We start from the raw sequence: 21,495 nt of genomic DNA, 5'->3' as shown, positions 1-21,495 counted from the left end.
TGTGCTGATATGTATTGTGTTGATGAGGGGAGGTCGCGCTTGCATGTCCTCACCACATTTTGCCAAGTGTTTTGGCAAATTTTTGTAATGAAGGAGATCCCAGTAATCTCACAGAAGTTGTGAAATGGCTCCATTAAACAGACATCTGCTCAGGGGGCCAGGGGAAGAGCCTCTTTTCCTTATAATGGAGGAAGAGGACAAGGAAAAGACCCTCAACAATCTCCTGGAACAGAAGTTTCCAGAGTGCCCTTCATATTTCATCTTGTGTTCAGGGGAGTTATTTTTGTAGGATTGTCACGACAAAATGGGCATAAGAGTGAATTGTTCATTTTGTTTTCATGCAGGATTGTCATGACAAAATGGGCGTAATAGTGAATTGTTCATTTTATAAACTTCAATTTAATTATTGTGTACATTTTGATTGCTACTTTTAAAATTATGCTGCTGTTTGTGTGTGTCTGTGTTTTATTAAAATGTTTTAGTTTTCATATAGAAAAATTTATGATGCACGTGTTCTTGACTTTGGAGTAAACATTTATTTTGAATCTTGTGATTAAAGTATATTTCATATAAAATGCCCAGAAGCTTCAAACATTATTTTTAATATCACAAACAGGAAATTACTCGCATAATACGATGAAACGAATAACTGTATAGGTCTACAACTAATAACTGTATAGGTCTACAACTAAATTACACAAGATGTATATAATGTTTATAAAATGCTTAATATGTCATTATAAAATGCATACATAAAGTATGACGTATCGTGTGTAATAAAAGCAAATTACCCCTTAAAAACCATAAGGTGGCGCTATTCTTTAAAAAAAAAAGTAAGCTCCGCCCCTCACTTCCGGTTCTGTGGCTGCGGGTCTGCAGCTGGATATATCTCCAATTTTGTCCCATTCTTTGAAAGCCAATGGGAAGGAAAAATCTCCAGTCCGTTGTTATTCACAAATTCATTGATACATGTACTGCACAAAATAACTTGTGCCGATCTGATCTAAAAACTTTTCAAACACATTTTGGCGCAGCAGCAGAGTTAAGCACACAAATGACCTGAAATCATTATCTAAGAGTAGCCTAAATAAATAAATAAAGATAAAATATATGAGAAATATAATGGGTGTGATGATTTTGGAATACTTTTTCCATTACATTCTACATTTTAATGTTTTGATGAGAGTAAGGACTGCTTGGCTGTGAAAATTCTGCTTCAAGTTGTGTTCTATATATTCACTTCTAAATTATGCACCATTTATTTAAATATTATATATATATATAGATATATATATACACACACACATATATATATATATATATATCATAGACTGTATATATATATTAGATAAAATATTTTTTTATATTTAAGATCAAATGAATGGAGGCTGATTGGTGCCTATATGTTCAATTATAGTGTCCGTTTTTGCATTATTATTACAGTCAAATCTGAACACAGAGAAAGCATTATTTATAAGAAAAAAATTGAAGAAAAACTTATATTTATTTTTTTCTCATTCCCGATTTATTTTATTTCCTATTGCAGCCATTTCTGACCATGAAAAGTATACGTGTGACTGTTTTATGACCATTTAGCCTTTTCCAATCATGTCTATGTTCTTGTGTATGTGCACCATTTAGATTACAGTTTTTAAAAATAATAATTTATCAATACCAATGATTTTCCTAAAATACATATCACTATTCTCAACTCAACATATTCATGACAATATATAATTTTGACCTTTTATGTGAACATTTGTAAGATTTATTTCACCTTTCGGAGCAGCCAAAGGTAAGAAACAAAGGGATTATATATATATATATATATATATAAATACTGGCTTATAAATAAAGAATTATACAGTAATTCAAATGTATAAATTTACATGGAACATTTATTTGATTTTGTATTTTATTTTTAAGACATCCTTTTAATCACTGGTGAATATATGTTAAATACTGTTAGAAACTTGGCAGAGGTGTGCTATGCCTATGGCTTCCATAGACTTAACAATGTGTCCAAATTTGACGGGTCATAGCGCCGAACGAGGATTTCGTAGAAACACGTGGATTACCACATTTGAAGAGCCTGGCAAGCTGTGTGAGAACATACCTCGCAATGGGGTATAAGTTGTAGCCCTACCCCTGGGGCACAACTGCTACCCGAAAATTGCCCCATAGACATACTATGGTAAAGGAACTGAGCGCAAATGTTTTTCCAAATATGGTAACTTGCATAGGCATTTTGCATTGAACATAACTCTAGATGACAATGTCATAGAGACATATTGGGGTGGTTTCATTTTACTCAGGCAACCAATCAGTCTCTCAGGATCATTGTGAGGCTGTCAAGCCACGCCCTAGCAACCATTTACGGCACCCTAGCAACCCAAACCTAAAGAGGGATATCTTTAAATCTGAATGTCATAGAGGCATGGGGGTTGGTTTATGTCATTCATACTGGCAAGCAGCCTTTGGAGTATCATCACTGGCAGCTGCCAAGCCACTCCCTAGCAACTAAACAGAGTACCCTAGCAACAGTTTAACAAGACCTACATCTCTGCATCAGAACATTGTATAGACATGGGGATTGGCTCTTTTGACTAATGCTACCAAACAAGACTTCCAACATGCTACTCATGCTATCACCGAATAGCTACATGCTAATAGCAATTACCTAAAACATGACAAAAAAGACCCTAGTGTCGAGTTTTGCCACAGCAACCACCACTCACATTTTCTTCAGAAAATGTACATATCTAGTATTATCATTATTATTAAAAAATGAATAATGAAATATTCATTTGGTCAGGCTGGCAGATGAAGGCTGGTCTGAGCTCTCTGGTCCTGATGTGGTGGGCTTGAGGTTACTGCTGCCTTCATGGGGGTCCCCTTTAGTTGAAATCGCTTCACAGAAATCCAAAGCTTCCTGATTCCAACATTATCATTTTAAAATAAAACTCTTGAGAATCTAAAAAAAAAACATACAAATTTTTTTTTATAATCTACTACACCAGTTTGTGTAAAACAAGACAAAAATACTGATTAAAATGTTTTTTTTTTCTGTTTTTGCAGTAATAATGGTAGCAGACTTACCGTCAGTTGGCTTGAAACCAGAGGGCTCTGCAACAAAAAATGGTTTGGGATCAGCCGGCTGTGGGTTCGGCTCTAAGTCCTCTGGTTGAGACACAAATGGCTCCACTCTGGTCTCGCAGCAGCAACAGCAGAACGAGGGACACTTTGGAGTCTTTTGTGCTTTCTTGAAGAACGAAGAGCTCCCATTCTTCATCTTCTTCCACAAATTGGTATGATTTCCTAAAAAAAAAAAAAAAAAATTCATTCACTTAATAGATTTGTAAAAAACAAAACAAAACAGAATCATCCTCACATGCTAGTATGCTGTGCTTGTATTTAATATCTACATAAATGTCCCAGTTTCCAGTGTAATTTCAGTCTCACCTGTGCTGTTCTCCACAGTGTCTACAGGAGATGCCTCTTTGTCACTCTGCACCTCCAAGCTCATTGAAGGCCCTGTTGAGTACATGTTCCTGCAGTCGGAACATGCACATGCTTCTCTAGCAGGAACATTCTGCCAAGCGACTCTTCGTTCATCAGTGGAAGACATGGCACTGCTAATGCTTAACAAATCCAGGCTATTGTCACTTCCACCTTCACCTATGAAGAGGTCGCTGTTAAAGCTCCATTCACTCAGCCTATGGACCGGTTTTCCTCTCTGGACGGAGAACACGCCACAACTGATCACACGATGCCTACAATCATCTTCGGATGTGTCGCTGCTAAGGCTGAACTCATCTAGGCAATCAGCATCTTCTGTCTAATTGCAAAAGTTAAAAAGAACACAGAGTTATTATTATGAGCACGTTGAAGCACGTACATAACCTTTAAGATTTGAGTCTCTCAGTATCAAACCTTAAAGGTTTTAGAATCGAAAATCTGTAAATCGTTTTAAACAGATGTTTTGATCAAGACGCAACTTATGTAAAATCTAAATATTTATAGAATTCAGTAAGTGTACCAGTTTGCTGCTAAATGTAGGGGTTTCCTCATTCACTGTGCTAAAGCTTCCCATTTCATAGCCAAACTCTTCAGATTCTGAAAAAACACACATAAAGAATGTTATAATAATTTTTTTTTGTGTGTGTAGCACAAGACAAAAATACTGATTTAAAATGTTTGTTTTTGCAGGGTACCGCAGTAATACTGGCAGCAGACTCACCATCAGTTGGTTTGAAACCAGAGAGCTCTGCAGGACATGATGAATCCAGATCGGCCGGCTCTGGGTCCGCAAATGGCTCCACTTTGGTCTCGCAACAGAGGGAAGGACGCTTTATAGCCTTCCATGCCCTCTTGAAGAATGAACAGATCCTGTTCTTCATCTTCTTCCTTAGACTGACATGGTTTTCTAAAACGAAGACCGTTTTGTTCAATTAGACATTCAGGCACATGCCCCTTTAGATTTTTGAGTATATATATATATATATATATATATATATACACACACAAAATCTAAATCAATTTCTTACATTTTCTAAAATTTCTTTTTGTGTATATATATATATATATATATATATATATATATACACACACAAAATCTAAATCAATTTCTTACATTTTCTAAAATTTCTTTGAAATTTTCTGAAAATGACTTTTGCAAATTGTTCAATCTGTGTCTCAGGAGTGACACGTTTCTTTAAAGGACTACAGAGAACAGGCTCTGGCTCGCAAAATGCCCTGTCAAATACATATATGGTGCAGTTTTGTTTCTAGAAGCTACAGAATATAGCTGAATCGATGCAGGACTTACAGGCCCAATATTCTTAATATTCTGGAATGACAACAGTAAATGCATTAATAATGTATTTTTCAGTTTTGAATCATCACTTAAAAATATTATCTTAAGACACTGCATTAATTATTGCAGTGTAAGCTTAAGAAAAATGTTATTAAAAATAATAATAGTTATTTATATTTATGAAAAACAATAGTTCTGCTGTTTTCCATACATGAAAATGCTGGGCGATCACTAGTGCCCCCTATAAAAATTGATGCCCGAGCAACGTTTGGCTTTTCTGGAAACCCTTTTCATTGGCCAACTAAAAAAACAGACAACTCAACTGGCAATATTGTGTTCAAATTTAAGTTACTCTATAATAACTTATTGTTGACTTACTGTAAAAACCAATATCACATGAGCAAGAGTGCTTTTGTTCTAAACATCAGCACGGTTGGGATTAGGCCCACATGCATTTATTTAAAATTGCTTCTAGATATGCAAAATATGCAACACTGTAAAGGGATCTCACACATGAGAGGTAGGGACTGTTGCGTGGATCCTTATAAACTAGTGGCTCTAATTCTGATCTACATAAATGTCCCAATTTCCAATGTAATTTCAGTCTTACCTGCGCTGTTGTCCACAGACTCTATAGGACTTACTATTACTCCTATTGATGTAGACTCTATAGAAGACGCTTCTTTGTCACTATGGACATCCAGCCTAACCGAAGGCCCTGCTGTGTCAACAACATTGGAGGATGTATGGAGGGGAACGAAGGATGCGTTGTGCATTGGAGGACGGTAGACAATTTGGCTTTCACAAGAGGACGTGCTGCTGCTGCTCAGCAAACCCACACTATCATCACTTCCTCTATTAAGCATTAATATGCTGCCGCAATGCATTTGCGTATTCTGCCTACTGACAAATCCTCCCTTATCAGAGTGCGATTCAAAGCTGGCCACACTCGCCCCTGTTTCATCTTCAGATGTGTCACTGCTAAGACTGGACTGCTCTGTGTAATCACCATCATTACTATCATCTATCTCATCATAGACACTGATGGCGCCTAGATTGAACACATCTAGCTTAATAAAAGCTGCAAACTCAATGGAGAACTTGTCACTTCTGGACCCACGAAGGCCATCAGGGACACCTTCACTCTCAGCTGCACTGATCTCAGATAATGTCATGGACATGATGTCCAATGCAGAGCAGTCAAATCTGGAAAGACTGTCTGTAGAATCTGTAAAGACTTTGTGTATTATTGTAGAATATTATCACACACTAAACTTAGCAAGTCGCTTTGTATACAAGCGTATAAATGCATAAATGTAAACGTGCTCCCGCTGTCTCTCTCTCACATATATGAAGCCAGTTCATAGGTAGGTGACGTAATAGAATGTTAATATGCTGAAATTCAAATAATGCGAAATTTGAAATAGGCACAACGCGCTGGGTTAATAGAGCAGTGGTTAATTCTCTAATAATGAAGAAGAAGCTAGGTGCACTGTGTGAACGGCCAAATGAAATTCGAATTAAACTACTTAAAGCTTGCGTCTTCAACTACGGGGACTTTTATGCTTTGGTCAGAGGTTATGTTTTTCAAGTCTGGTTTAAAAACGAATTAGCAGTAAAACAAACGAACAGTAGGCCTACCTACGGAACACCCGACCATTATCTGACAGCAGCACTAATTTAATTCTGTACCAGACGAGAACCGTTTGGCATAAAGACCGCACTCGCATTAAATCTATTACATCAGGTAGGCTAAGCAAGATTATTTATTTTCTCATGTAACACAAGCAATCAAACCAACATTAGGCACTCTAAGTTGGTGCTTTGAAGAAAAACAGACATGCAGCGCAACATGATAATTAACAGAAAAAAAGATGAGAACGCGCCTTTCTGTAAACAACACAAAACTTTTGCCTAGCATCTTGTGATCACTCTGCCAGGCTTTTGAACAAATGTGCATTGGCTAAATCACATCATACACACGCTTATAATTCTTCATAAATGAAAATAACATTCAAATATAAGCCTTTACTGTTAAATGCGATTGCCGTTATTATTGAATTTCATTAGTCCCAGTTTTGATTGATGCACGCCCTGTTGAAAAAAAACAGCATATGCTGGTTAGGTATGTTTTAAAGCTGGGATGCTGGTTTGAGCTGGTTTAAGCTGGTCCTTTGCTGGTCCGACCAGCTTAAAACCAGCACATGACCAGCATAGCCCAGCAAAGGACCAGCATAAACCAGCAAAGGACCAGCTTAAACCAGCAAAGGACCAGCTCAAACCAGCAAAGGACCAGCATAAACCAGCAAAGGACCAGCTCAAACCAGCATAAACCAGCAAAGGACCAGCATAAACCAAAAAAGGACCAGCATAAACCAGCAAAGGACCAGCTGAAACCAGCAAAGGACCAGCTTAAACCAGCAAAGGACCAGCTCAAACCAGCATCCCAGCTTCAAAACATATACCTAACCAGCATATGCTGTTTTTTTTCAACAGGGCGGCTGTTCACGGAAAAGTGAGCAAGACACCACAGTTACAATATCATGATTATGGTTAAATAAGAAAAGATATATGACCAACCAACCATCAGGCTACATTTATTTTCATACTAAATATCTCAACACACATCATTGGATATGACATTAAGCGCGACTTGTGTAGATTAATTTAGTAAAAAAGGCTTGCCTGCTTTCTTTGGCGTATATTTGTGTACTATTACCATCTAATCAATCTCAGCATGCGTTAATTTTGTGTCGCTATATGTTTGCCTCTCTAAGGTTAAATTATGCCTACGTCTTTCTTTGGCCTGAGCTCTGGAAGTGATCTGTTAATTCTGCTAAACTTTAATTAAAACTGAAACTAAACTATATAAAAACTAAATAAAAATGTGTTCACAAAATGAAAACTAAACTAAAACTAACAAAAATATGAATGAAACTAATAAAAACTAAACTGAATTTTATAGCAAATTTGAAAACGATATTAAAATAAAACAAATGTAAAAATTCTAAACTATAATATCCTTGTCTGGAACGTCGTTAAAAATATTAATATAGTTTATTCCCTCTTTCCAAATTTTGTTTTTTTCTTTTCTTTTAAAGTAACAAGTTTATACTTGAACAATGTAATACAAATGATACATTATAAAAATTAATTGTTTGAAATGATTAACCAAGAGTGAAATTTATTCTAGCTATCATTTTTATACAAATTACGATTGTCCTTTAGATGTTTTTATTTCCATTACGAGCACCATTTAAACATTTTTGAAAATGTATGAAATCAAGAACTTGAAACATTTGTGAGCATAATATAAAGTTGAGCATCATTCCAAGCTGTAATTTTGGAAAATGAATCTTCATTTTGGAGATCAAAAATAAATACTTCAAGTCTTTAATAATCTCTAAAATTCACGCATTCTTTAAATTTGTTATAAATTAAGGGATTCTGTGACAGAGTCCTCACTTTATTCCACCAAGTCAGCACCTTCTAATTTATTTTCAAGGACACTATTTTCATAGTAGTATAAATTAGGGGGGTCCCTAACCCTCCCTCCATGCATCACTGAGGCAGACAAAGCAGAAGATGTGTACCCCTTTGATCAACGTATCCTTTTTAGTTCTTTATATGCTTCTCCATGTTTTACCACTCCTCTCCACAGCATTTGTTTGTGTCAAGATCCTTAACTTCCTTCTATTATTATTCCATGAGTATCTTCAGTAATCTAGAAATATCAGAAATTAAAATAGTGATTTCCAGCCCTTCAAAAGTCCTGAAAGCATAAGTTTACTTTACTTTACTTTCAAAAATCTTGGAAATGGGTGGAAAGACATGAAAATTACAAAAAAAAAATTGGTTTAGGGAAGTCTGCTAGAAGTCATCTTGGATCATTTTTAGCTCCAGATCGGTTCTAAATTCACCCAGTTGTGTTCTCTAGTCTGCAGATTGTTCTTGGACATCTTGAATCACTTCCTAAAGAGGAAGCAGCTCGTGACAGACAGTCTCGTTGCATCTGGTACCTGTCCTTCCTCATCAAAGCCTCGCTACAGAGACGTCTCTCCTTCAAATGTGAGTGTTAAAGAACCAAAGCTGATTTTTTAGGATGTCTCTGCCACTAGATGACATGGTAGTAGTGTATTGATTCCAAATGTTCTCGTTTTATATGGCCATTGTGTTTTTTTAACCTGTCAATAAACTCATTTATTTTCACTCTCTTCTGAAGTTGGTAGTGAGGATGGATGTCCACGAATCATCATCAACAAAGTGCTGAAGGATTTCACAGTGGAGAGTTTCCACAACGGCAGGTGTGTTTCCTCCGAACGAGGCACAGTCCTGCAGGCTGTTCTGACTTCATTTTTGTTTTAATCTTTTTAAAAACTCTGAAATTGCAGTATATAAATGTCTCAACAGCCTCAGGAACACGGTGTCGTCGTCCATGCGTATGAAACTGGCTGCTCACTGTTTAGCTTTACTGCTGCACATGAGTGATCAGACGGCTAACCTTACACTCCTACACCGAGACATGGGCATCAGTGATGTCAAGTAAGTCAGAAGTATTATTTTACACCTTAAAGGAACACTCCTCTATTTTTGAAAATAGGCTCATTTTCCAACTCCCCTAGAGTTAAACAGTTGAGTTTTACCGTTTTCGAATCCATTCAGCCGATCTCCGGGTCTGGCGGTAGCACTTTTAGCTGTAGCTTAGCATAGATCATTGAATCTGATTAGACCGTTAGCATCTCGCTCAAAAATGACCAAAGAGTTTCGATATTTTTCCTATTTAAAACTTGACTCTTCTGTAGTTACATTGTGTAACAAGACCGACGGAAAATGAAAAGTTGAGATTTTCTAGGCCGATATGGCTAGGAACTATACTCTCATTCCAGCATAATAATCAAGGAACTTTGCTGCTGTACCGTGGGTGCAGCAGGCGCAATGATATTACGCAGTGCCTGAAAATAGGCTTATTGGAAGTTACCTAGCTGGGGACTATTTTCAGGCGCTGCGTAATATCATTCAATCAATGAATGCCATTTTGACACTTTTAAATGTGATGTGACAGACCGCTGTAGCACCTCAGTTCAAGCGGAAGCATAGAGCGCGAGTCTCTTCCACTTTAAGTTATAGTGCAAAATAAACATGAATGAACATCAGAAGGTATGCTGAAAGATACAATATAGCTTCCAAAATGCATCATGTCTAATGTAATCGCTCAATCAGTGTTTCAACCGCAGAAAGATGCCAATAAAATAGATTGTGAAAAGTATTTCACTTAACTTGGCATTTACCTCAGCAAAGTTATCCACTGTTCACTAGTTAGCTATAAAACAACACTAAAGGGGAGCATTTTTACTTATAATTATATATGTACATGTATATTTGAATAGGCCTAAATCTGGCATGAAGACAGGTATTTATGAGGACTATGTGCAAATTAGTTATAAACAGACATTTCAATTTTTATTTGAGTGTATTTATGATATATGAAAATAATTAGCAGTTGTATATTTACAACAGAGCTAATATAATAGCTCTTTTGTAAATTTTAACCTTTAATATTATAGTAATGTGCCAAATGAGAGGGTTCCCTATGTAGTTAAAACTTAGCATCGGTTAGGAGAGGTTTTATTCCTTAAGAAAATCAAACTATTGGTATCGGCAGATATCATTCTGAATAATCAGCTATTGGTATCGGCAGAGAAATTCAGTATCAGTGCATCTCTATTTACAACACTTTACAAGGTTCCATTGATTAACTTTAGTTAACGCATTATCTAACAATAAGCAGTATATTATAGTGTTTCAGTATTTATTCATCTTTGTTAATGTTGTTAGTTTGTTTGCTCAGGTTCATTTAATAATATTAACAGATTGAACTTTTGATTTAAGTAATGTATTAGTAAATGTTGAAGTTAACATTAACTAAGATTAATAAATGCTTTAGAAATATTTTTCATTGTTAGTTAATGTTCTCTAATAGTAATAAATAGAACCTTATTGTAAAATGTTACTTTAAACTGAAAAAAAAAACATGCATGAAGTATATCATCTCAAGGTATGTTTACATGACAATGTACTAAAAATGGAAAAGGTTTGCATTTTTTAAAAATTTCACATACAGATGACAACATTGTCAAAACGGTCCTCATTCACATAGATCTGTGAAAACGAATAAAAACGTTGCATTATGCATGCCAGGCCTGTAGTTGGCGATATCACTTTGCAAAGGAAAACAATGCACCTGCACACGTACCTAAAGAGCCAAAACACTGTTATCATGTAAATGAACAGCCAAACTGCATAAAAAGTTTTCCGTTTTTAGTTGAAAATGATGTTGTGTAAATGCCCCCTTTAGATAGGAGGGCCTATGAATGTTATGCACAAATGGAGGCTTTGGAGTCAAAAAGGTTGAGAGTCACTGCTCTAAATCCCTGTTATCCTTACCTTGACACTGTTTGTGTGCAGAATGTTGGAGGTGGCCAAGGCCATGGGGCTGACCCTGTGCCGTCAGTCTGCCTACAGTAGAGAAGAGGCCGTGACACATGATGAGCACAGGATGGTCTCTCTGGTTCTTCCACTGGTGCATTACGAACGACGTATGGAACGCAGGAAACGCAAGAGGATGAACTGAGCTGTGGACAGCAGTATGTTTCTAAGCTGTGTGGGAACCGGCTATAATTGAAAGTGTTACATTTACTGTCGTCTTGTAAGATTATTCAGTTAACTTAGATTGGAATTGCCTGTGTTCTGATTTATTTATTTTTTTTGCATATACTTGAGACGACAGTAGGAGCCTGGAATTACATCTGTATTGATTGACAATATTATTGTATAGAAAGCGAGGACAAGGATTGTTTTTCTTGTGAAAAATGTCTTTGGTTTTAGGAATGAAATCCATATCTTCACAGTATCCTCAGACAAAAATGACAGAAATTAGGCAATTTGCTATGATGGTGATTATATTTATACTGCACAATAAGTATAAAAACCATACTGTAAAAATAGGCACGTTTTAGTAGATACATATTGCACTTTATAAATCAAACCAGCAGTTGGTATGAAAACACTACAAAAATAATAACAGCCTGCTGTAAATCTAACATAAGATGGCTATCTTTCGATAAATAATGTCTAGTATTCTGGGAAGAAATCGCATTACAAGATCCCTAATTTTAGTGATGGGCTATGTTCGTAATGGCATACTTCCATACTATTCCTGCAGTATGTATACTGTGCAAAGAGTGCAAATGTTCAGGATACCCAGTCATCTTAGTTTTACAAGCAATAGCTATGACTTGTACTTCCAGTTCCAGTATAATGAATGACCCGATATTACTGCTGAAAGATCATTTCTTTTACGAGTCATTATTTGATCATACTCCACCAAAAGTAGCCATTTAAAAAAAATTATAATTTAACTGCAAAATAACCTTGAATATTGAGGTTGACACCTCACCTGCAATGAGGTCATATGACAACAATGTTAGTAGATTCAGAATAATACCTACTGTTTTAGCATCTTTAAAAAAGAATAAGCAATTTACAGTATATACTGTGCAATGTTCAGTAAATAGTAAGCTAGTATTCCATTCTGAACACAGCCAAGGTCGCTTAAGAAATCCAACCAGTTCCAAGCCCTGTTACTACTTTAGGACAACTACCTGAAGACTGACTGAAGTTACAATTTATCATTAGTCTAGTTATTTTCTTACCTACAAAGGTTTTTGACATTATAGCATGGCTCAAAAGGGTTTTCATATGGTTCTATTTAGCTGTGAACCTGTGATAATCTTGCTACTTGTCTCCAAAATAGTAAAACAGCTATCATAGCGGCCATTGCATATCTGAATATGATGTCAGTAAAGCTCTTCACTGCTATACAGTTCAAAATAAATGATCCATTGACAGGCCTATTAAATCAGTGCCTGTGACATCACATTTAAAGGGATAGTTCATAATTTACTCACCCTCATGTTGTTCCAAACCCGTATGTATGTATTTCTTCTGCTGAACACAAAAGAAGATATTTTGAAGAATGTTGATATCCAAACACTTTCGGTTCTCATCAACCTTCATTGAATTTTGTCCACACAATGGAAGTCAATGGGAACTGAAACGGTTTAAATAAACAATACGAGTAACTTCTTTTGTGTTCCACAGAAGAAAAGTCACTGGTTTGGAATGACACGAGGGTACTGATGACAACATATTTAGGTCAGACTATTCCTTTAGGGTGTTTAAATTGTCTTTTTTTTTTTTAAATCTTCCAACCTTTCTATTCAGCCAGTTTGGGCTGGGCTGCCAGGTCATACAAGAGCAAAACCCTTCAATAATGTGCACATGTACATAAAACTGGATTGTTTTTAGAGGAAAGTTGAATATTGCCACTTGATGTAATGCAACAGATTCTGCCAGCTTATGACTGGCTGCATCTTGATATGCAGTACATGCTGTTTTGTTCTTGTCCATTACAGAATCTCAGCGGAAGCCAGCAGGACTACAATTCCTGCGGTGCACTGAATTTGTTTATCTTCTATTTTCAGCACTGGTCCTGGTCTTTTGGGAAGAGAGAGAGCGTAAGCCATGTGACATGTCTCTCGCTTCTACTTCCCTTGTGTCTCTTTGTCCCTCCTGACTTTGTGTGAATGTCTGAAATGATAATAACAGGCTGTAGGTTCATTGGACAATTAAATCCATGTGTCTTATTGATTCGCAGAAGATTTTGTTGAATAGAAGCTTGATTTGAAGAACTTCCAGTAATTCATAAATAGTTTTGTCTCAGTAAACTGTCCTGTATTGAACGGGCTTTCTGCTGGATTGGTAGCCAACTAGACTTCAGGTATGTGATAAAATACAAACTCCAGTAAGATGCTCATAAACACTGATCCCAGACCAGCTTCACTTCCATTTCGAGTGAGTGGAATGATTCATTTCAGATCAAAAAAGTGGCCTTAATCCTTCATAGTTTGATTACCTGACTACTAAACAACCTACCTTTGGTTAGTCATTAAAAAAAGTGCATTTGAACGTCAGGTGCTTGAAGCTTATTCCGATTTTTCATCATCCAAACCACATGTTGAAGCAGTGCCTTGACCTCTTCTATGTCCTTCTTCAACCAGGGTTCACACTGAGGGGACATTTTATGAATTTCCATCTGATGTTGTTGAGCCGGGAACTACGTACCTCATAAAATTGAGCAAAAGATGCTGCCGTTGTTATGGCAACCACTTTCTACAGAGGCAGTGATTCTGTTTGTCATGGTGATGGCAAGGTGAGCAGGAAGTGTGGAGGGGGTGACGCTAGAGGGGTTACTATTGTGGGGACGAGGAGATGGATTTTCCAGAGCCCAGAGTGCTTGTGATCTAGAACAGAAAGAATAATAGAGGTCAAATATATTATGCCATATATTATTAGTGATGAACAGAAACCAAATATATTTGGAGGGCCAAAACTTTTGACCAAAATGATGACGCATAATTAGCACCTCTCCGAGCTATAACTGGTAAACATGTCCCCTGTGTAGACACTAGAGAACTGGGTTGACAATATCAATTTCACATTATCAATTAATTTTCATTTTGATAAACCAAAATCTTTTAGCCTATGTTGTTTTCAGTTGATGAGTGACCAAAACTTCACTAAACATTATACTCCATAGCTTGACAGGCAGCTAGAAAAAATAACTCAAGAAGCTAAATATATGCACTTTATTATAACATATTTATATTTTTGAACCTGTTGTCTTCATTATTTAATGTATGTTTGAATAAATCTCCCATGATAACTAGTTTTTCTTACAGTCACCATTCAAATGTTTATTAAATAAATTTGATTAAATAATTGATTATTAAACTATTGTCTGTTACAGTTATATCTTTCAGCAAAATGACATATGAAACTGGCCTATGCTTCTAGACTGCATACAGTATATAGAGTTTTTCTGCCTGTCACATGTGAGTGTGTCTAACCTGGGTGTGAGCAGAGAGTTGTTAAGTACAACACACTCCAGGTTCTGTGGGTTTGTCCGTATGGGGGATTTAGTACTCGTGGGGTGGCCTTGATAAACCAGGTTTTCCTGAACCACACCTCGGACCCGCTCCTTGACAGAAATCCCATAACCCCGCAACGCCTGAACACGATTCCTCAATACCTGCAGAACAAAAAACAGTTAAAAAAAAAACAACAACAGTATTTGTCGATCTCTAATATTAGTAGACAGGATGTGACGCAAACCCCATCGACCTCTGTATCCTCTCTGTGTGACTTTTTCAACGACGTGACAACTCACTTTAACATCTGCATTGTCCATCACTCGAATTCCAACAGCATTATTTCCGACCACATCGTTTTCCACAATCAGCCCATCGCCTCGGAAGCAGACACCGTGACAGTTATTGCCATAAACGCCATTGCCACGCAGCTCGACTCGACACTCTCTGTCCACAGTCACACCCGTCCAGCCATTACAGAGGACACAGTTTCCAACTAAACGTGTTAGCTGAGCGCTCTGAATGACAGACACGCCGGCTGCTTTGTTATTCTTCACCATGTTGGCCACCACGTTCAGAGGCTCACTGCTCTTCACATACACTCCAACAGCTGGAGAGACAGAGAGAAGAAGAAAGGAGACAGACGTGGCTGAGATGTCAATCCAATATGAACATATATGACAAAGGATACTTAGGATACTCTTGTTAATTTGTGGCTCCATAGTAATCAGATTCACAAAAGGCTTTTAATTCATCAAGTCATTTTCTTGATGCAAAAATCAGAAAATGCTAATTTTGTCATCGCTAACTAGTGAATAATGACAGACCACTCAAGGAGATGGTCCTCACTGCAGAACACAAGGTCCAGGGGGCGTGGTTGGATCCGGATCCAGATCCAACTCCTCCCACCTTACATCTACCTAAACCTACCCATCTCCACCCCCTGATCCATAAACCTACCCATCTCCACCCCTAAACCTACCAATCTCCACCCCTAAATCTACCAATCTCCACCCCTAAACCTACCCATCTCCACCCCTAATCCTACCAATCTCCACCCCCTAGATGTGGATCCAACCACGCCCCCTGGATCTTGTTTTCTGCAGTGAGGGGCTACTGCACTTATGGCATATTCAAACTGCTTGTGTTCCAATTAGCAGCAAAATTTAAATCCAACTTCTGCGTAATTTCAGCATCCCTGATGAGGTAAAAGAGATATGATATTTAACAGCAACTCACCTCCGTTGTGGCTAATGCAGTTGTTTTCCATTAGGGCCACTGTGATTGGCCGTCGGGAGGAAAAGCGTTCATCTTCGCTATCGATATCACTTTCCCATGCCATCAGTTCTCCTTCCTCATTGAAGTTCTCCGGCCCTCCTCTGTCCCTCTCTCCAACCCCGATTCCTCTCTCTCTTTCCTGTAAAGAGCGATAGCCCTCTCGGCCCACGGCAGAATCTGTGTCCTTCCGGCAGAATACGGCTAACCCATACATGCGGTTATGGGTAATATGATTTCCAATGAGCTGAGGTAGACTAGATGACATTACCCACACCCCACAGCCTCTGTTGCCTACAAAATACCAGGGAAAAACACAATTACACAATATCATAACCCAAAAAATTAACTCTTAACTTCTTTGTAACTTTGACTTTTTTCTCAAAATATTAAACTTGTAATTTTACCACATTATTTTCGAAATGCTTTTATCACTTGTCAAAGGTCTATTAGATCATTCTCAAAAAGTCTTCAGTTCAATTTTATTCTCATAAATATTAGTGTGGTACTAAAATGCCCCTTTTTTCTGCAACAACTCACATTTTTAAAATCAAATGGTCTTTTTGTTATAACACGTAAATATCATTCTAAAGCAGATTAGACTGTCTCAAAAAAGTGGTTGCGAAATGTAAAAGTGGCAAAGATAACGCTGTAAAAAGTAAAAAAAATAATAATTTTGATCAATTTCACGATTTTCAACCGTACTTCAGAAAGCAGAATGGAACAATATGAAATTAATTCATTAAATGAATGTAAATAATGTCATGACCAAGAAAATGACTTTTTTCTGACATTAATACTGTAATACTGCAATGTTACACTGTTGTAATTTTGACTTTATTCTCAAAATATTATTACTTTAATCTTGTAATTTAATCTTGTTACCACTTTATTCTCAAAAGGTCTTTAATTTTATAACTGTTATTTTAGTTTGGTATTCAAACAGACCTAAAAATACTTTATTCTGATGGTTTTTGTCATAATCAGCCTCACATTTTTAAAATTAGTTGGTTTTTGTGTTGGTTTTCAGTTGGTTTTTGTGTTAGTCCAAATGTCTATATACTGCACGCCAAACACGCTACATGTTTTGACTAGATATGATTTTGTCGCACTGAATTTTCCCTTTCAATGCAGATAGAAAATGACTTCTCACTGGAAAATTGCTGCATAGCACCTGACCGTCCACATAACTAATTTCTATAGCAAACACATTGGCAACAGACTGAAACAAATTCATGATAATATCTGCCAAATGCCTTAAATGTACAAATATGACAAACTATACACACCATATATGTGGTTGCCTTCAATGAGGCCCCTCCCTCTCTCTCCCACCACCACTCCGTCCGAGTAGCCATAACAGATGAAGTTATTGCGCAGGACTGGATCACCTCCTCGACGGATATCAGCACCACCCCACTGATTCTGCCTAATAACATTCTCTAGCAGAGACGAGAGAAGTAAAGCAGCGGTTAAAATTGATTTAGTGTAATTTAATTGGGCTGTTTCAAGAGCATGAGGAAACACTTGAAAAGGGCAAGGTCTGCTGTGCTTGAAGCGCCTATAAACAACTACATGGCAAATAGAAAATTGTACTGCAATCAAACGGACCACTGATCAGTCCTCTTCCATTCTCATTGATGGCAATGCCTGCTGCAAGGCCCTGGAAAATGTGATTTCCACTGTCATAAAGAGAGAACAGAAACAGAAATCATATTAGTTTCATGATAACAACAAATATATCTAATTTTGTTCTTGTTTTCCTGTTTTATTTGAATAAAACACAATAACCCCTGCATTACTGCATACCTGACAACAGGATTGCCATTAAAAAGAATGTACACGCCAGCTTCCTTGTTGCCGTAGATCTGGTTGCTGCGGATAGAACCTCTCCCGTTGCCCAGGACAACGATCCCGGAACGCAAGCCACTGTGGATTCTATTACACTGTAACCAGGAAAAAAGAAAGGGAAAGAAAAAACAGAATGTACCACAGAAAATTATATGGCATAGTGGAAATTCCAATATATTTTCTAGACTTCTTTCCACTGTACAAGTTCTCTTGATTAAACTAAAGAAAATGTTAGATTTTTTTGTTTTGGGTTTTCCATTAAAAATACAGAAACTTCCTTAAAACAACATGAATTTATTTAAAAGCAAACCTGTGTAAGATAATAAGATGTGTTCAGAGAAACACACATATATTTAAGGGATCTAAAATGTGGTCATGCAGATATGACCAAAGGCATTAATATGTGCTTTATAAGTACTAATAAACAGCCAATATGCATTTTTTTTCTTCTGTGCAGAATACTAAATGAAATGTGTACCAGTATGATAGGATTAGCCCCTTTGCGGATGTCTAGTCCCGCTTCTCCGTTAGAATGAATGTTGTTCTCAGCAATGAGACCTTGAGCAGAGAGTCGCAGGAACACACCAGATGCCTTGCACCCACACACTTCATTACGCAACATCACCATCTAAACAGAAAAAAAGATGCCCAGTATATCAAACAGAGACATGAGAAGATGATAAAAGAGAGGGGATGATCAGAAACATCTGCATTATAGAAAACATTTCATGACATTGTGTTCTTATTCTGCTGTGTGTAATTTTTGTGCTACCAGCTGCATTAAATGGAATTAAAAAATGACATGATAATAGGATGGTGTGGGTAATAGTCAGGGTGTTGCTAGCTACGCAGTTACTAAAGTGTTTTTAGTGGTTCATGTGTTTTACTATGCAGTTGCTAGGGTAGTCAGAGTGGTTGCTATGTGGTTGCTCACTGGCGCAAGCCAAAAGAGCCCACTGTTTTTCACTGTTTTAAGTGAAAATTCTAATTCCGATTGCTTCTCAACAACCTACAAAATTTGAGATACCATTCATATCTGCAGTACAAACTGTGCGGGAGAAGTTATGTATTACAACTTTGGTTTATGAGTTGCTCAAATCCAGATTAGACTGGCAATTATGAGCTTGGGGTGCACAATATTTAAACTCTGGCTGATACCAATAAGACAAAAATTATTTTCATGTTATGGCCAATAACAGATTAATTGCCAATGTTAAAATTCTATACTATTTTGTCTAAGTACATTAAAATAAAAAAAAACTGAATTAGTACAGTATGGAAATGAGTATTCGTTTTGACATTTGCTAAAGATTACATTAAACAGTGTTAGGTTAAGGTTAAAAATAAATTAATCTTTTTGTATTGTGTAATTTTTTAAAGATTAACTTCCAGTGAGTGCTAGATGGTGGAAAAGGTAATATGATAGTAAAAAAAAAAAAAAGTGGAAATAAGCATGCATAATTAAATACACAATATAAACCAAAACTACTGGCTGACTGATACTGATATATTGTGCATCTCTATTATGAGCAATAGTAAATAGCGAAAAGTGTTTCCCAAACGCTGTAGAGCTGCATTATTTTTACATTTCGGGGACATCAGCCAACTAAAGTCTTACTTATAGTAGTCTCTGCACATTAAACTTGTAAATGGTATTTTAACGTGGACAAAATTACACACATCAGCTTTAAAGGGCATTAAGATGCAGGTTTTACTCACTTTGGCATTCTGGATGCAGCGCACTGCATAGTTGAGTCCCCTGAACAAATTGGCCTCCAGTCGAGCTTGACCGTGATTGCACAGGTGAACACCACCTTTTCCATCACGCAGCAGACAGCGCCGCAGCAGACAGCCATGAACCGATGCAGCCAAATCCTGCGCCTCTGCATCCCTCTGTAGCTCTGCAGACAGACTCAACAGCGCAGGAAATGCAGAAGAATCGGGCATATCCACTTTGGAGAGATGCGCTAGTCCGTGTTGGTCATATGAAAGTTTTAAGCCTGTGCTTTTCTCGCCATCTTGCTCGTCACCTTCCTCACTTGACTCACTCGATGTTTCCATGCCATTCTCCTCAATCATTGTACCATCCTGACCTGGAAGGAGGATGTCTCCACCTTTCTGTTTTGCCCAGTTTGTTTCCAAATCTACTTCCTGTTTACTCCAGTCCTCCATTGTGTTTACTCCTTCCAAGGGAGTGTTTCCATGACTACCAGCACCCATACTGTCTTTTCCACTCTGATTTGATATTTCAGTTGACCCATTACTAGTCATCATGGTGAAGGTCTTGGCCAAGGCAACCAGGTGTTTGAAGGCCCAGTTGCGTTCAGAGACCGGAGCACCTTCCACAGTGACAGAGGCAGAATCTCCCCCTGAGAATTCACAACTGTCCATTAAACTGATGGCCACCCCCAGGAAATGGGCTGAGCTGCCCTGAGCGAAGGAGCAAAAACGAGCCTGACACGTCCCTGGACCCCGGATGTGAATCTGACAGCCCTCAAAATTACAGTTGTCCAACTGGACATGACCAGAAGACGTCTAATAAAGAGAGAAAATATTTCAGCACTATAGAAAAACTGACAGTGTCTCAGTAAGAATCCGATTATGTTGATACCATTTAAAATTGCTTCAATAACAATTTACTGACACTATTTTCTGTATAAAGAATGTTACAGAGTAGCAAGAACACATGGAGCTAATATTATTCAAGCATCAGTTAAAAGAGATGATGAGAAACAATATGTTTAATGTTGGAAAACCATGTCCTACATGGGGAGGGAGGGATGAAGAGATATACAGACAGCCAGAATGACAGAGATAGATAGATAGATAGATAGATAGACCCTTCGCAAAGACCCACCCCCCTTCGTTACCATTGCCACGACCGACAAGCCATGGCACTCTCACGATACACATGTTCTCACGCAGTGAAAAATACATCGTGGGGCAAAGAGGAAACTGACAACACGCCAACAGACAAGACGGAGCAGGTTACTTTAGGTATAAAACAAAGTCTCAGTTTTCAAATCTTGTAATTTTTTATGTATCTTTAACGTGTCATGACAGATTGCTATAGCGCAGTTCATGTGGCATGTTGTGAACCGATCATTTCTTCCTCTTTACTAGTTATAGCACGAAATAAACATGAGTGAACATCAGAAGTAGTGGTCGACCAATATGGGTTTTTTGACAGCCGATGCCGATATCTTGGAAAGTAGGGTGGCCGATGGCCGATATAAAGCCGATATAATTTTATTTATTTTAATTAATATTTAAGAAATTTGAAATAATTTGAAAATGGATTAAAAATAATTGTGTAAAATAAACATATATACACTTTAGAAGACAAAGCATTTTTCACAATAATTGAAAAGAAAGTAAACACTGTACAGGGCACTCAGTATTCTGGGAAGTTTGTGTGCATTGGGAATCTTTTTTTTTTTCCAAATAAGCCAAGGTAACACTCATTTTTCATACAGCACGGAATGCAAATGACATGAATATGACATTGGGCAAAAGCATGAAGCCAGCATAATTTGAAATCACGAGTTTAAAGTTTGTCGATCG

At 37.3% G+C, this 21,495-nt stretch overlaps 2 protein-coding genes across 2 annotated transcripts in view; one reads left to right on the top strand and one right to left on the bottom strand.

Moving 5' to 3' along the window:
- The first annotated feature begins 5,998 nt into the window (after positions 1-5,998).
- On the top strand, positions 5,999-11,447 carry LOC107702278 (DNA-directed RNA polymerase I subunit RPA49-like). The gene is made up of 6 exons (XM_016504534.1): positions 5,999-6,046; positions 8,341-8,422; positions 8,741-8,884; positions 9,039-9,120; positions 9,227-9,358; positions 11,282-11,447. The coding sequence occupies exons 1-6, from the start codon at positions 5,999-6,001 to the stop codon at positions 11,445-11,447; spliced, it is 654 nt and encodes a 217-aa protein (XP_016360020.1).
- A 1,512-nt stretch (positions 11,448-12,959) lies between these two features.
- Positions 12,960-21,495, bottom strand: part of fbxo10 (F-box protein 10) — a 12,903-nt gene continuing 4,367 nt past the window's right edge. Inside the window, exons 3-11 of the mRNA XM_016504668.1 lie at positions 19,651-20,466; positions 18,410-18,559; positions 17,890-18,026; positions 17,692-17,762; positions 17,370-17,522; positions 16,045-16,374; positions 15,105-15,415; positions 14,785-14,966; positions 12,960-14,178 (exon numbers count right to left, since the gene is read on the bottom strand). Of these exons, the coding sequence (XP_016360154.1) occupies positions 14,001-14,178; positions 14,785-14,966; positions 15,105-15,415; positions 16,045-16,374; positions 17,370-17,522; positions 17,692-17,762; positions 17,890-18,026; positions 18,410-18,559; positions 19,651-20,466 (2,328 nt within the window). The 3' untranslated portion in view covers positions 12,960-14,000. The remainder of the gene's footprint in view (positions 14,179-14,784; positions 14,967-15,104; positions 15,416-16,044; positions 16,375-17,369; positions 17,523-17,691; positions 17,763-17,889; positions 18,027-18,409; positions 18,560-19,650; positions 20,467-21,495) is intronic.

Source organism: Sinocyclocheilus anshuiensis, unplaced genomic scaffold (genome assembly GCF_001515605.1).
Source record: "Sinocyclocheilus anshuiensis isolate Anshui unplaced genomic scaffold, SAMN03320099.WGS_v1.1 scaffold86, whole genome shotgun sequence".
Lineage (NCBI taxonomy): Eukaryota > Metazoa > Chordata > Actinopteri > Cypriniformes > Cyprinidae > Sinocyclocheilus > Sinocyclocheilus anshuiensis.
This window is presented reverse-complemented; position numbering and strand designations above follow the sequence as displayed.

Excerpts from the sequence above, each read along its gene's own strand:
- LOC107702278 (XM_016504534.1), top strand. The coding sequence starts at position 5,999 with ATGTCCAATGCAGAGCAGTCAAATCTGGAAAGACTGTCTGTAGAATCT. Across the intron at positions 6,047-8,340 it reads AAAGACTGTCTGTAGAATCT|TATAAATTAGGGGGGTCCCT; the intron begins GTAAAGACTTTG and ends TTTTCATAGTAG. Across the intron at positions 9,121-9,226 it reads GAGAGTTTCCACAACGGCAG|CCTCAGGAACACGGTGTCGT; the intron begins GTGTGTTTCCTC and ends ATGTCTCAACAG.